At 36.4% G+C, this 13,453-nt stretch overlaps 1 protein-coding gene across 1 annotated transcript in view; it reads left to right on the top strand.

Annotated features, from left to right (window-relative positions):
• The window catches only part of SREK1IP1 (SREK1 interacting protein 1), a 43,892-nt gene that overhangs the window by 6,071 nt on the left and 24,368 nt on the right, over positions 1 to 13,453 (top strand). The window contains exon 2 of the mRNA XM_027041118.2: positions 4,615 to 4,662. Within this exon, the coding sequence (XP_026896919.1) occupies positions 4,615 to 4,662 (48 nt within the window). The remainder of the gene's footprint in view (positions 1 to 4,614; positions 4,663 to 13,453) is intronic.

Genomic DNA, 13,453 nt, shown 5'->3' with positions numbered 1-13,453 from the left:
AGACACTATCTAGTTTCGTAGCTGGCAACTGGGAGCAACAGAAGTTACTGATTCCCAAGTGCTGAAGTATTTTCTTCAGTTTCTAACCTCAAAGCAGCAAGCATTTGTTGAGGACATCTAGGGAATCCGCACCATGCCTGGCAGTGAGTTGTATATAGAATTGTCTGGCATGCTCTGGAATCTAGAGAAATTGGCATTCTCTACTCTTTAAGTTACTGGGAGGTAAAAGGCCAACTGGTTACCCATGCCCTTCCTTGCCACTCAAGTTGTTTGACAATTTTCTAGATCCGTAGTAATCCCTTGCTAGTATTTAACAAATAAGGAAATCAATACCTCTTAAATTTGTTCCTAAAACCATCAGTTAATAAAATTTTTTTGTAAATCTGTAATGTAGCTTTCCTGAAGAATTTATAGGTACAGTCTGCCTTTGTCAACGAATACTTGCACAACAGCACCTCTTCTTAGTGTTGGGTTTGTTTGAGGGAGGTTTTTGGTTTGGCTTTTGAGAGGGTAATCAACCCACATGTTTCAGATTAAAAAAAAAAACATTTTTTAACATTTATTCATTTTTGAGACAGAGAGAGATGGTATGTGAGTGGGGGAGGGGCAGAGAGGGAGACACAGAATTTGAAGGAGGCTCCAGGCTCTGAGCTGTCAGCACAGAGCCTGATGTGGGGCTCAGACTCATGAACCTTGAGATCATGACCTGAGCAGAAGTGAGATGCTTAACTGACTGAGCCACCCAGGGACCCTCACATGCTTCAGATTTTAAAAGTACCAAAAGGTGGATAGTGACATATTTCTCACCCTTTTTTACCCCTGGAGGCAGTTCCCCATTTCTCAGGTACCTAATATATATCCTTACAGAGAGATTTTTTTGTATATCTCCATCCATCTGTTAATAAAATCTATACATAATTTGATATTTTATCTAATCTCCTTTCATACAAATGACAACATACCATGAGCACTGTTCTGTACCTTGCTTTTTTCTTTATATCTTAGAGACCATCAAATATCATTAAGTAAAGACCAACCATAATTTATTTATGTCTAAATTATTTCTACTCTTTTACTGTTACAAATGATGCTGTGGTGAATAGCTTTGTGCATAAGTCAGTATGTATTTGTGCAAGTAAATTGAGAAGATTAATCTCCCAGTGTGGAAGTGCTAGGTCAAAGTAGCACTTTGTATGTATAAATGTATAAATGTACATTTATAGTTCTGATAGATTTTGTCAGCTTGCTTTCCATAGAGGTGGTATTGAATTACATTACTATCCAGTACTGTATTAGAGTGTGTCTCCCCCAAACTCTCTTCAGCCCTTTCAATCTTTGCTATTCTGATAAGTGAAAATAGAATCTCAGTATAGATTTTAATGTACATTCCACGAATTATGAATAAGGCTAAGGATCTCCATGTTTCCAACTTGTTTCTGTTTCTTTGAGCATTCTGTTCAGCTCCTTGGCTGAGTTTTTTTCCTGTTGGCTATTGGTCTTGTTCATAATGATTTTCTGGGTTTTATAAGGTAAGGATAATTTCCCTTTTTTGGTGCTATGAGTTGCAGATATTTCTTCCTCTATTTTTATGTGTCTTTTGAGTTTGTTTTTGTTGGTCTTTGCCAATTTTTTTTTTTTTTTAATGTGGGCAATTTTACAAGACTTTATTGGTGGTCTTGGGACTGTAGGTTATGATTACATAGGAACATTTTGAGGGAGCCAGGCTCTATTGCTCTGAATAGCATTAGCAAACCTTAAAGAGGAATGGAACAAAAAACAGCATGAGAACCTAAGATGGGGAAATGGATAACTTCTGATTGAAGTAATAAGGGCCTTTCAGTATGGCCTTCCTATTCACTTTGACTCCAATCTGGAGCACCATTGTATCAGCAGAGTTCTTGTTCCAAACAGTAGAAACTGACTAGTTAATTGAAGCAGAAAGGAAAGATACCAGGGAGCTCACAGAATCTAAGCAAATGCTAGATAACAATTCTTGGAAAATAGACAAGACCAAGGACATCCATAGCCAAGATCCTGCACAGTCCCAGACCTGATTAGGACTGCTGCTCTCTGTTACATCACTGCCTCTAGAAACTGGATCTTGACAGGAGAATGAATGAACTGTCCCCACTTCATTGTGTTACTTGTCCCAGACATCTTTGTCAGAGGCATCAGATTTGTGTCCTAGGTAAAAGCATTCAGTTGGCCCAGTAGTCATGAAAATTATGGACAAATAAAGCTTGAAACTTTCATTTAACCAAAAACTGGTGAGAACATAGTTGATATGGAGTTACTTTATTTAGAATTCTGGCATTTTCCTTTCATGTAAAAGTTAAAACTTTGTTAAAGAAGATGACCTTCTCTGAAAAGTTTCATAGTTTGTTCATTCTAAAAATATGAGATAGAGTTAGTCATAAATAAGCTAATCTCTCATAAGTACTGAGATGAGATCATTTCAGATCTGTCCATTACAACATTTTTAGTTTGTTGTGGGAATGGTAATGGTGCATTTAGAACAGTTTTGTCCTGTCTATTCAGCGTCTTTGGTTTCTATGGAAACAGACTTAACATTGACCCGGATACTCTGGGCTTTTTTTCTAACAGGCAATTATTTCATAATGAAAGAGCCTCAGATTTTATTATTAATCCAGTCTTATTCCACAGTTCTGCTGCAGTGCAGCACATGTGTTCCCACTCTATGCAGTAAAATCCACAAGGTTTATGAGAAAAAATGAGATTGGGGCACAACACTCAAGAACTTCATCAGTGATACATAAAAAATGATAGAAACCTAATAAAAACAGCACAGTTTTGCACATGTTAATTGGTTAAAAGGCACATAAATACTACAATTAATAGGGTACTATACCTTCTAAAAGACCTGAAGTTTGCTGTGAAAATGCAGTTCATAAGAATCAGGGCTTGTAAATTGTTCTGAAGGAATGGTAGGAAGAGGATGACATGATTGGATCAAAGTTATTTTACCAGATGTGGATGGGCACTGCTCACAGCACCCATACTGAACTAAGGTCACTAGAAATGGTTTGGGTTATGTCCTTGTGTGTGTTTTGTATATTACTATGAGTCTCAGAGCAATGGGGTACCAGTTTGTGCATTCACATAGTGTTTTTCTTGGACAAAAGTCACATTATGCTCAAATTGTGCTGTCTTACATCACTTGCATTGGAACAAGTTTATGTTTTTAAAAGAAGCATTGTAGCAGACCTGAGTGTATTTTACTAGAATAACTCAATAATGTATATTTTAACGATTGGGAATAGGGAAAAATGACTGATGTTTTGACTTCATAACAGTAAAGAAATGGTTCAAAAATGATCTTTCTTTTATAATTAGCACTGTTTTATATTTACATTCTATGTACTTTTTTAGTAAATTTGGATTATGTCTCCATATGAAAGATTAAGGAGTTAGATGCCTTTCATTAAGATAATAGAGCAATTCTTTCCTTGCCCTCTGGCTGATGGAAGCCCTTATTGGAGATTAAAAGCAGTTTCAACTCTCTCTCTCTCCCCCCCCCCATATATATATTTCACCCATAAAAAGGAATGGCATTCTGATAATGTGTTACAACATGGATGGTCTTGAAAACATTATACTAAGTAAAATAAGTCAGACACAAAAGGACAAATACTGTATGATTCCACTTACATGAGATTCCTAGAGTAAGTAAATTTATAGAGGAAAAAAGTTAGTGTTTAGGATGTTGTACAGCATTATGAATGTACTTAATGCCACTGAATTATATACTCAAAAATGTTTAAGGTGATAAATTTTATGTATATTTTATTATAAAAAAATCAATTTTAATTTATGTCTTCTCTCTTATTTAGATCTTCAACATTTCTTGTGTGTACCACTAATTATACAGAAATACTCTAAATATTTCTAAAAACTGATCAGACTGAATATGTGACTGATAGTTTTCTCTTGTCAAAATTTGAGTAGTGCATTTGGATGTTTCTTATAATACCTATCAATTAAAGTATTTTTCTGGATTTTTACTAATTCCTTTAATAAAGCCAGTTTGTTTTTCTTCTAAGGGAGAGCAGAAAAACATTTTTTATCCCAAATATTCATATATGTATGTGTGTGTGTGTATAAATATATATATGTATATACATGTATATAAATATACTATATATAGTAACTAATATATGTAATAGAATATATAATAAAAATATTAGCACATATGATAGTATATAGGGAATATGTATATGTACACACATATGTAGTTAATTATTTTACATTTGAGGGACAGGCTGAAATACTCAGGAATTTCTTGCTCAGTGTTAGAGAATTCTTGGAATGTTTAAGCTCTTGACTATAACACTGTATTTCTGTTAAATTAGAGAAAAATATATTCTGGAGTTATTTTTAAAATACTGTCAAAGAAAGTAATTTGAGTAAATTGGATTTTCCAGTGATTCCTAATGATGACAATTGAATAGTGTTAACTAAGCTGGGTCAAGAATATTTTTTTCTTTTTTTTAAAGAAATTCTACAACAAGTGGTTTCTTAGCTTTTTCATGGGATGGAATTCTTATGTTTCTACCTTTTATATGTCTGCTAAAATGTTATCCAATTATATTTCAGGTTGCAACAAGGACAGTGTCCGGGCAGGCTGTAAAAAATGTGGCTATCGTAAGTACATTAAAAAATAACGTTGTGAAGAGTGAATCATTGCCTCCTTGGGCAATGTGATTTGGCATCCTGATTTCAGGGCCTTGATTTCATCTTAGTTCTTTAGCCCTGTTATTCAGGCCAGATTTGCAGATGATTCAGAAATTCTCCTAAATAGTTACTTTCTTCCCTGCTGTAGACTGAGTGACAGGTGGCTATGTATCTGTTGACTAGCAAAGATATGAAGTACAAGTGGAGTAGTAGATTTAGGGGCATGCAGAAAGTATATTCCCCCCCCAGAAAGTACATGTATACTTATTCTTTTACTGTTTGTTCTTCTAGATACTGGGTGAAGAGGGGAAGCAATGAAAATTATTTTCTTTATGAGGATAATATTAGTCCCAGAATTTCTGCTCACCGGCAAAAACTTGATTTAAACAATCATAAATGTCTATTATGACTAATGAAATGGGATAGAAAATTAAACTTTAACGTGCAGTTATATAGTCTAAATTTATAATTATGTACCTTAAATACCATTTCTTTAGTTAAATGTAACAATTCTTAAAGGTTTGATAACAGCTATAACAGTAGCATTTGCTATTTTTGTTTTCTTTAAAAAAAAATTTTTTAATGTTTATTTCTGAGAGAGACACAGTATGAGCAGGGGAGGGGCAGAGAGAGAGGGAGACACAGAATCTGAAGGAGGCTCCAGGCTCCAAGCTGTGAGCACAGAAACCGATGTGGGGCTTGAACTCACAAGCAGGGAGATCATGAGCTGAGCCAAAGTCTGACAATCGACTGAGCCACCTAGGCACCCCAGCATTTGCTGTTTTCTCACTTGTTTGGATACCATGCAAGTGAGCCTGGATTAGGGTTATTGATCCATACAAAATGTATCCATCTATTTATTTATTAATTTAGAAGTATAGTTATATTTGATGCACAATGTTACATGAGCTTCAGATGTACAGTCTTATTAAAAAAATAAAGGTGATTAAAAAAATTTTTCCATGTAAGAACATGTGATAAAAGAACCCTCGGCATAAATCTCCATTAAGAGGGCTCATAATGAAAGCATGCTGGGAGAACCAAGTCACATGCCTCCAAGGGAAGGCTGAGATGTGGCTCAAGGGAATCTTGCTCAGTTAGCAAATGTGGATACATAAGTACACATATCCTTGACATAAATAAAAACTCCTGAAGAATATACTTGCATGCAAGAAATAAGTGCAGTGAAATCTTTTCTGTGTTTTAGGCTTGTTTATATTTATTTCTGCTTTGTATCCTTTCTTTAAATCTTTGCTAATTTCTGTATTTCATTTTTATTTTTAAATTAAAAAAGTTTTTATTTGAGAGAGAAAGCTCATGAGGCAGAGAAGGGCAGAGGGAGAGAGAGAGAGAGAGAGAGAGAGAGAGAGAGAGAGAGAGAGAGAATCCCAAGCAGGTTCCATACTCAGAGTGGAGCCTATTGCAGGGCTCAGTCCCAGGACCACGAGATCATCACTTGAGCCGAAATCAAGAGTCAGACGCTTAACCAACTGAGCCACCCAGGCGCCCCCTCCATATTTTATGTCTTGATTCAAGACTTAGGAATGTGCTCATCCATGCTCTCTCTCTCCTTCCCTCTCCTCTCTCTCTCTGTCTCTCTCACTCTCCCCCCTCCTCTCCCCCCCACCTCTCTTTCTCTCTCTCTGTCTCTCTACATATATACATATATGTATATGTATATAGCATATACCTATATGCTGTATTATGTACTTAAAAATCTAGAATGAATTTCCCAATCTCTCTACTAATGCTAGTTTATCTCCTTGAACTACTTTTAGCTTAAGACTTATAGGAAAATAATCAAAATAATGTCTTGGAAATATAACGTTGATCTAGTCTTCTTATTGCTTTTTTATTTTACACAATGATGGAAGTATCTGTAGTAACTAGAATTTTTTTTAGAGAAGCCAAGTAAGCAAATAGCTTTGACAGTCTTTCTAAGTTTAGTTCCTATAGTTATTATTTTAATCTATGATTTTAGTGATAAAGTTATTAAATAGCTTTTCATTTATCTCTTTTGCAAAACTTTAGTAATCCTTCCCTTCTGTGTTAAATTTACATCTTATACCTGTTAAAGATGAAGGTCTTCTCAATTTGCATGCCTTTCTGATAGAAATTACATTTTAAAAATTATCTGTTATTTGTAGGCCAGAATCTTTGTATTGATTGTAGATGTAAGAGAACAGTCCACAGAACTCTGAAATGTTTTTAATACCTTAAAATATGCATATTCATCATTTAGTTACAAAGGAGTATTGTCTCTCTATTGTTGTGAGACTAATGGTTTAGGTTGTACAGTTTTTAAATTTTATTTATTTTGAGACAGAAAAAGCGTGAGTGGGGGGAAGGGCAGAGAGATGGGGATTGGGGAGAGAATCCCAAGCAGGCTCCATGCTGCCAGCGCAAAGCCCAACATGGGGCTCTAACTCACAAAACCATGAGATCATGACTTGAGCTGAAACCAAGAGCTGGACGCTTAACCAACTGAGCCACCAAGGTGCCCAGGATGTACAAAACAATTTAATACTCGACTGAAGAAGATTTTATTGTGTCCGTATGTTTCAGTAATGGCTATATAGTTTTAAAAAGTTTCAAGTTAAGGATGAATCTGTTACTAAATAACATGGATGTTGGTTTTTCATGGCAAAGTTTCCTCAACAAAATTAGAAGAATTGTTTATTTCTATGATGAGTTTTTATATGAATACTTTTGAAGTTGGCAACTTCTAAATACTTAAAAGCTACCAGAACACTAAGCTTTTGTCATGGAATAAATGTCTCAATTATGATAGTTCTCAGAAAATACACCTTTAAAAAGTTCAGGATAGGATACTTCAGTAATTGAGCATTTGCTCATAGTAGCAAGAAATAAAAACACACCTAAATACCTTTAATGTTTATTTAACCTAAAATGCTAATCTACTGATATACATTCATGACCTTGTCTTTGCCTATGAGTCTGCTAATTATTGTTTCACATAGTCTTTTAAGTGCAAATTATATCTGAAATGCATTTCCTACTTTGTATAGTTTGTTTCTTCCAAGATAAGCAAGCAGCAATAATGAGAAAGAAATTTGAGTCCAGAATCACTTTATCATTAGTTCTCAACTAGGGTTAATACTGCCCTCCTGGAAATCTGTGGCCTTTTTTTTTTTTTTTTTTTTTTTTTTAAATTTGCCCCTATGTGCTTGTGGTTGGGTAACAGTATGATCTTTAGTATGTATGATTTATGGTTTATAAACATCCTGGGATGTGTAAGGTAGTCCTGGACAGTGAAGAATTGTCTGGCTCAAAATGGCCATGGCACCCCCTTTGAGAAGCAGGTACCTTTTCTCATTGTTTTAGATTGTTTCTCAATCTTGTACAGTCTTGATGCCAGTACCTAATTTGAAAACTACTCAAACTACTCTTTAAAAATAATCCATTTAAATCAAGTGTTTCCAAAAGTACAACTTTGTTTTATGGAAACAACCTCTCTTTTTTGCTCCACATTTGTATTTTTCGCCTACATGATTTTATATAAGCAAACTTTGGAACAATAACAAACTCTTAGTGGAATAAAATATCAACAGGTAAAGTAAAATATCTAGGCATGAGCTAAGGAAAAAGTGACCAAGAAGGTACAATACTAGAAGAGGGAGTGGGCAGCAACAGATATACCAAAAGAGTAAAGATTTTCAAAGTTGAGGGAAAATTGTCAGATGTAACCATTAGGATTTGTAAGAATTTGTTTGAAAATTGTTCATTGAATTTACCAGGTAGAATGCTTCTTTGACTGTGGGAAGATCAGTTTAAGTAGAGTGGTAGGTCATGAAGCAAACTATGTAGATTCAGGCCTGAATTGCGATGGATAAAAAAATGGAGAGCTTGTATGTATAGTCTCCTGTTTCAGGAAATTTGCATAAGTAAAGTAAGGAACTCAGTCTTCATGAGCTACTATAACAAAATACCACAGGCCCAGTAGCTTATAAACAGAAATATATTGCTCATAGGAGGCTGTAAGTCAAAGTTCAGGGTGCCAGCAAGTTTTCCAGGTCATAGACTTTTCATTTTTTACTTGCACAGTGGAAAGGACTAGAGAGTTCCTTGGAGATCTTTTATAAGACACTAATCCCATTCATGAGAGTACTACTCTCAGAAACCTAATCACCTCCCAAAGGTCCCATCAACTAATACCATCCCCTTTGGGAGTTAGATTTCAACATATGAATTTTGAGGGGATACAAACATTCAGGTCATAACAGGAACATATTGAATACAGTTGACCCTTGAACATCATGGGTTTGAACTGCACAGGTGTAGTTTTATATAGGTTTGTTGTTGTTGTTGTTTTAGATAGAATACAGTAGTAGAACATGAACTACCACATGTCTCCTTCTCCCCACCTGCACTTAGCCAATCTAGGTCATAGAATGATACTCATTTCTTGCTTCTCTACCTAGGAAGCAAGGTGGTCCACACCACCTCCTTCCACACAGGAAGGTAGAGAACTAGGGAAGGCAAAACACCAGTACCCTTCTCTCTAGGTCACTTGCTTCACCCAGTCCCCTACATGTGATTATAGTGCAGTTTCTGCTTGTGGAAAATGGCTGTGAAGGCGTAAGCTGCCAGTTCCCCAGCAATATTAGATCCCCTCCTCAGAAAACGTTCAGCACCCTGGACAGTGCCCCCACCCCACTGAGACCCAGGCTTCTCTGTCTGATACTGTCCCCTCCCTGGGGCCCTCCCTGGTGTTCTCCCACACCCCTTGGTGGGAGGTGAGGTATTGGGTGGGTTATTATGTGGTTTTTGGTTACTTAAGTGAAAATCCCTCCCCAGAGCGTGTTTCTTTCACCTCTCCATTCAAGACCTCAGTCAACTGAGCTCCCCACAGGTAGTAGGATGGAGAATGCCAAGAGCAGACAAGAGCCCTGCTGTTCCACCTTTTCCTGCAAATTTCCTCCATCTTCACTTTGTTTTTCTCCATTTGGCGACTTTCTTACTTTTCAATCACATAAAATCCAGTAGTTAAGTTTGGGGGGAACCATAAGTTATATGTGGATTTTTAGTTGCCTGGGGATCAGCATTCCAGAATCAACTGTAATTCCTAGAAGGGAATTTGGGATAAATGGAGGGTTTTATATTTAAGATAAAAGATGTGTATAGAGACTAAAGGGATATTATAGGAGATGTTGCAGATACTGGAGACAGGAGAAGATGGAGCAATTTCCTCTAAGAGTTAAAATAAGGATAACTTTTTTTTTTTTTTTTTTTTTAGTGCTTTATTTATTTTTGAGAGAGAGAGACAGAATGTGAGCAGGGAAAGGGAGAGAGGGAGGGAGAAACAGAATCGGAAGCAGGTTCCAGGCTCTCAGCTGTCAGCACAGAGCCCAATGCTGGGGCTCAAACTCCCGAACCGCGAGATCATGACCTGAGCCAAAGTCGGACGCTTAACCAAATGAGCCACCCAGGCGCCCCATCAAGGATAACTCATAAGTTTGAAGGAAACTAGGTGAGAATAAGTATGGATATTTTCAGGTATGGAAACAGAAAGTAGAAGGAGACTTTGGTAATCTCAGTTTTCTTGGTAAGTTAGGAGGTGCAGTTGTCTGTTTGGGAAGGGGCATTGAGTGAGACAGGAAAGTGGTTGAACAATGATTTAAGTCAGGCATAAGTTTAGAAAAGTCACTGAGGGGAATAAGAGAAGAACTTGACCAGGGACAAACACAAAAATGAAATGCTTTGTGTTTTGCTAATGTCCATGTATGTGTGATTGTACTTAAGCATTGCTTGACTGCTCAGGGACAGGCACAACCTCAAGAAAGGTTAGCTTTGAGCCAGAGTATTTGTTTTACAGTGAGGTATGGCAGAAGAAGAACATGAATGAGTCAAAGAAAAAACATGTAATGGTGTTTGGAAAGTCAGGAATGAGAAGTTTGACAGATTAGAAGAAAATGAAGGGACTGAGTGAGTTAAGGTCTTAATTTTCTAAAACAGATATCATATGATTTCACTCATATGTGGAAATTGAGAAAGTTGACAGAATAACATAGGGGAAAGGAAGGAAAAATAAGATAAAAACAGAGAGGGAGGCAAACCATAAGAGACTCTTAAATACAGAGAACAAACTGAGGGTTGATGGGGGTTGGGGGAGTAGGTTAAAAGGTGGGTTAAATGGGCATTAAGAAAGGCACTTTTTGGGATGAGCACTGAGTATCATATGTAAGAGATCAATCATGGGGTTCTATTCCTGAAGCCGAGACCACACTGTATGCTAACTTACTTGAGAATAAGAAAATAAAAATTAAAAATAAGTAAAAATTTAAAAAGATACAAGAACACTGAGAAAAGGGGAGGATATTAAATGCTCATTTTCCACAGTAGGAAGTCAATTAATTATGCCTGAGCTGAAAAATCAAGAGGCAGCAGTTATTAAGAGAAATGTGTTATTTAGGGAAATAGAATAGTTAAATTAAAAAAAAAATTAACTAGAAGAGGAGAAAGTGATTTTGTTTGGTAAGGGGCAAATGGCAGGTCAGAAATGTGGCTTTTTATAGAAGTTTGTAAAAATGTGTATTTATGCACATTATAACTTTGCACATAGATATATATGTGATAAATGTAATAGTTAAAAAATTCTTGTGCTCTACCTAGTTGATTCTCTACTCTTGGAAATGCTAAGCTCTAACTCTCTTTGGAATTGACAGCTTCCATGTCAACAATTACCTAAAAGAAGGTGACAGCAAATAGGTTTGTTTGTTTTTTTCCTTTGAGAAGTAAATGTAGTAAGAGTGACATAAATAAAAAGTAGATGGAATAAAGTGTTGACAGAAAAAAAAATTCTAAACACATCTATGCATGGGTGTAAGGGAATAAGAAAGCTAGAAGGATAAAAGCTTATAGTCAGTATAATAGTGGAGTTGAAAACTTACGAGATGGAACACTTCAGGTGATGACAAGGAGCGTAGTTGTGGCCTTGGCATGTAAAATGGCAAGGAACTATGAGGCCATGCACCACTCTAGCCTGTTCGCGTAGGTTTGTGGGAGGGCCTAGGGTGAAGAACCCAAGTCTGAGCCAGATTCCAAAGACTTCAGTAGATGGGCTATTAAACAGCAACAGAGAGCTGCATGGGAGATTAGAGGACTGCTATATTGAGAAACAGTATTAAGGAGCCTGGAGGATACTAATAATACCGAGATAAGCTGTGGAAAAGTGTTCTCAGGGAAGAGCCAAATGTCCTTTAAAACAAGTGGGAGAGGGAACAAACTGTGAAGAGGTGACACAATTTGTCCACTAAAGATTGCATGTTTCAGAAGCTGTCATAAAAGGATTGGGGGAGGGGCACCTGGGTGGCTCAGTCAGTTGGGCATCCGACTTCGGCTCAGGTCATGCTCTCCTGGTGAGTTTGAGCCCCGTGTCGGGCTCTGTGCTGACAGCTCAGAGCCTGGAGCCTGCTTCAGATTCTCTGTCCCCCTCCCTCTCTCGCTGCCCCACCCCCGCTTGTGCTCTGTCTCTCTCTGTCTTTCAAAGATGAATAAACATAAAAAAATAAAATAAAATAAAAAAGATGGAGGAGAAGGGGGTGATGATTGTAGGTCAGGGGAGCAGTAACAGCAATATGAGGGTAAGGCTTCAAGGAAGATAAATAGATTCAGAAGCCTTCATTTTTGGGTATCATAATGATAGGGATATGAAGCTTAGTGGAATTAGTTATGTTTAATAATTGAGAAGTTTATGATACAACCTTTATGTTCTCTATAATCATAGAGGTACTTAAAAATTATACCCTCAGAAGTTATTAGGCAAAAAAAAAAAAAAAAAAATAAGATGGAGAAGATTTGAGCAACAGAATAGACATAGCACTCTATTCAACAGAGTGATATATATTCTTTTAAAATGCATACCAAATCATTTCATGAATTTACTGCATGATAGTCCACAAAAGTAATCTCAGCAAATACCAAATAACTGATATCATACAGACCCTACTTTCTGATAACAGTGTAATATCTTTATAAATCAACAAAAACTTAATTTGAAAACTCCATATGTTTGGAAACTGAAAAGAATACTTACAAATGATTCATTTGAAAGGAAATCCTAATGAAGGAAACTTATTTCCAGCAGTATGGCAGACAGGATCCTTTTGCAAGCAGTTAAGAAACTTGTATAAAATGTGCAGTACATATTTTAGATACAACAGTGTTCTAGGAAGAAAATAATTAGAGAATGGTCAGAGGACAATAATCAAAGGAAAGCAGAAACTCTAAGAGGTAAGACTTGAGAGTATTTCCTGAGCCCAGTGTTCTTGAACTTGGGTTTTCATGGGTTTGCAGAGTGCAGGGGATAAAAGCAAGGCCCAGGGTCCTAAGATTGGGACTCTAATACGAGATGTTCTTGAATAAATCTAGAACTCCAAGAGAGAACTAGAAATAAACTCTAGCACAGAGTTATGGTGAATCATTAGTGTGTTGTGGAATCAATTGCATGGTTACTGTTAGCACTTTTTTGTTGTTTTTATTTTTGTTTGCTTTTTGTTTTGGGATATCACATGTAGTACTCAGGTCACTTTTTGTTTCATATTTGTGTATTAGTGTGTATTTGTATTTGGGTGTATATATCAATACACTTAGTTTTACTGTTATTTTTTACCATCAGTGAATCATAGTAAAAAAAAAAAAAAGGAAAGTGGCTGCCTTAGAGAAACAATGTCGTGTGCAGAAAATACATGTACAGCTACTCATTTCAGCATTATTTATAATAGCAAAGTACTGAAAGCAA

Source organism: Acinonyx jubatus, chromosome A1, assembly GCF_027475565.1.
Source record: "Acinonyx jubatus isolate Ajub_Pintada_27869175 chromosome A1, VMU_Ajub_asm_v1.0, whole genome shotgun sequence".
Classification (NCBI taxonomy): domain Eukaryota; kingdom Metazoa; phylum Chordata; class Mammalia; order Carnivora; family Felidae; genus Acinonyx; species Acinonyx jubatus.
This window is presented reverse-complemented; position numbering and strand designations above follow the sequence as displayed.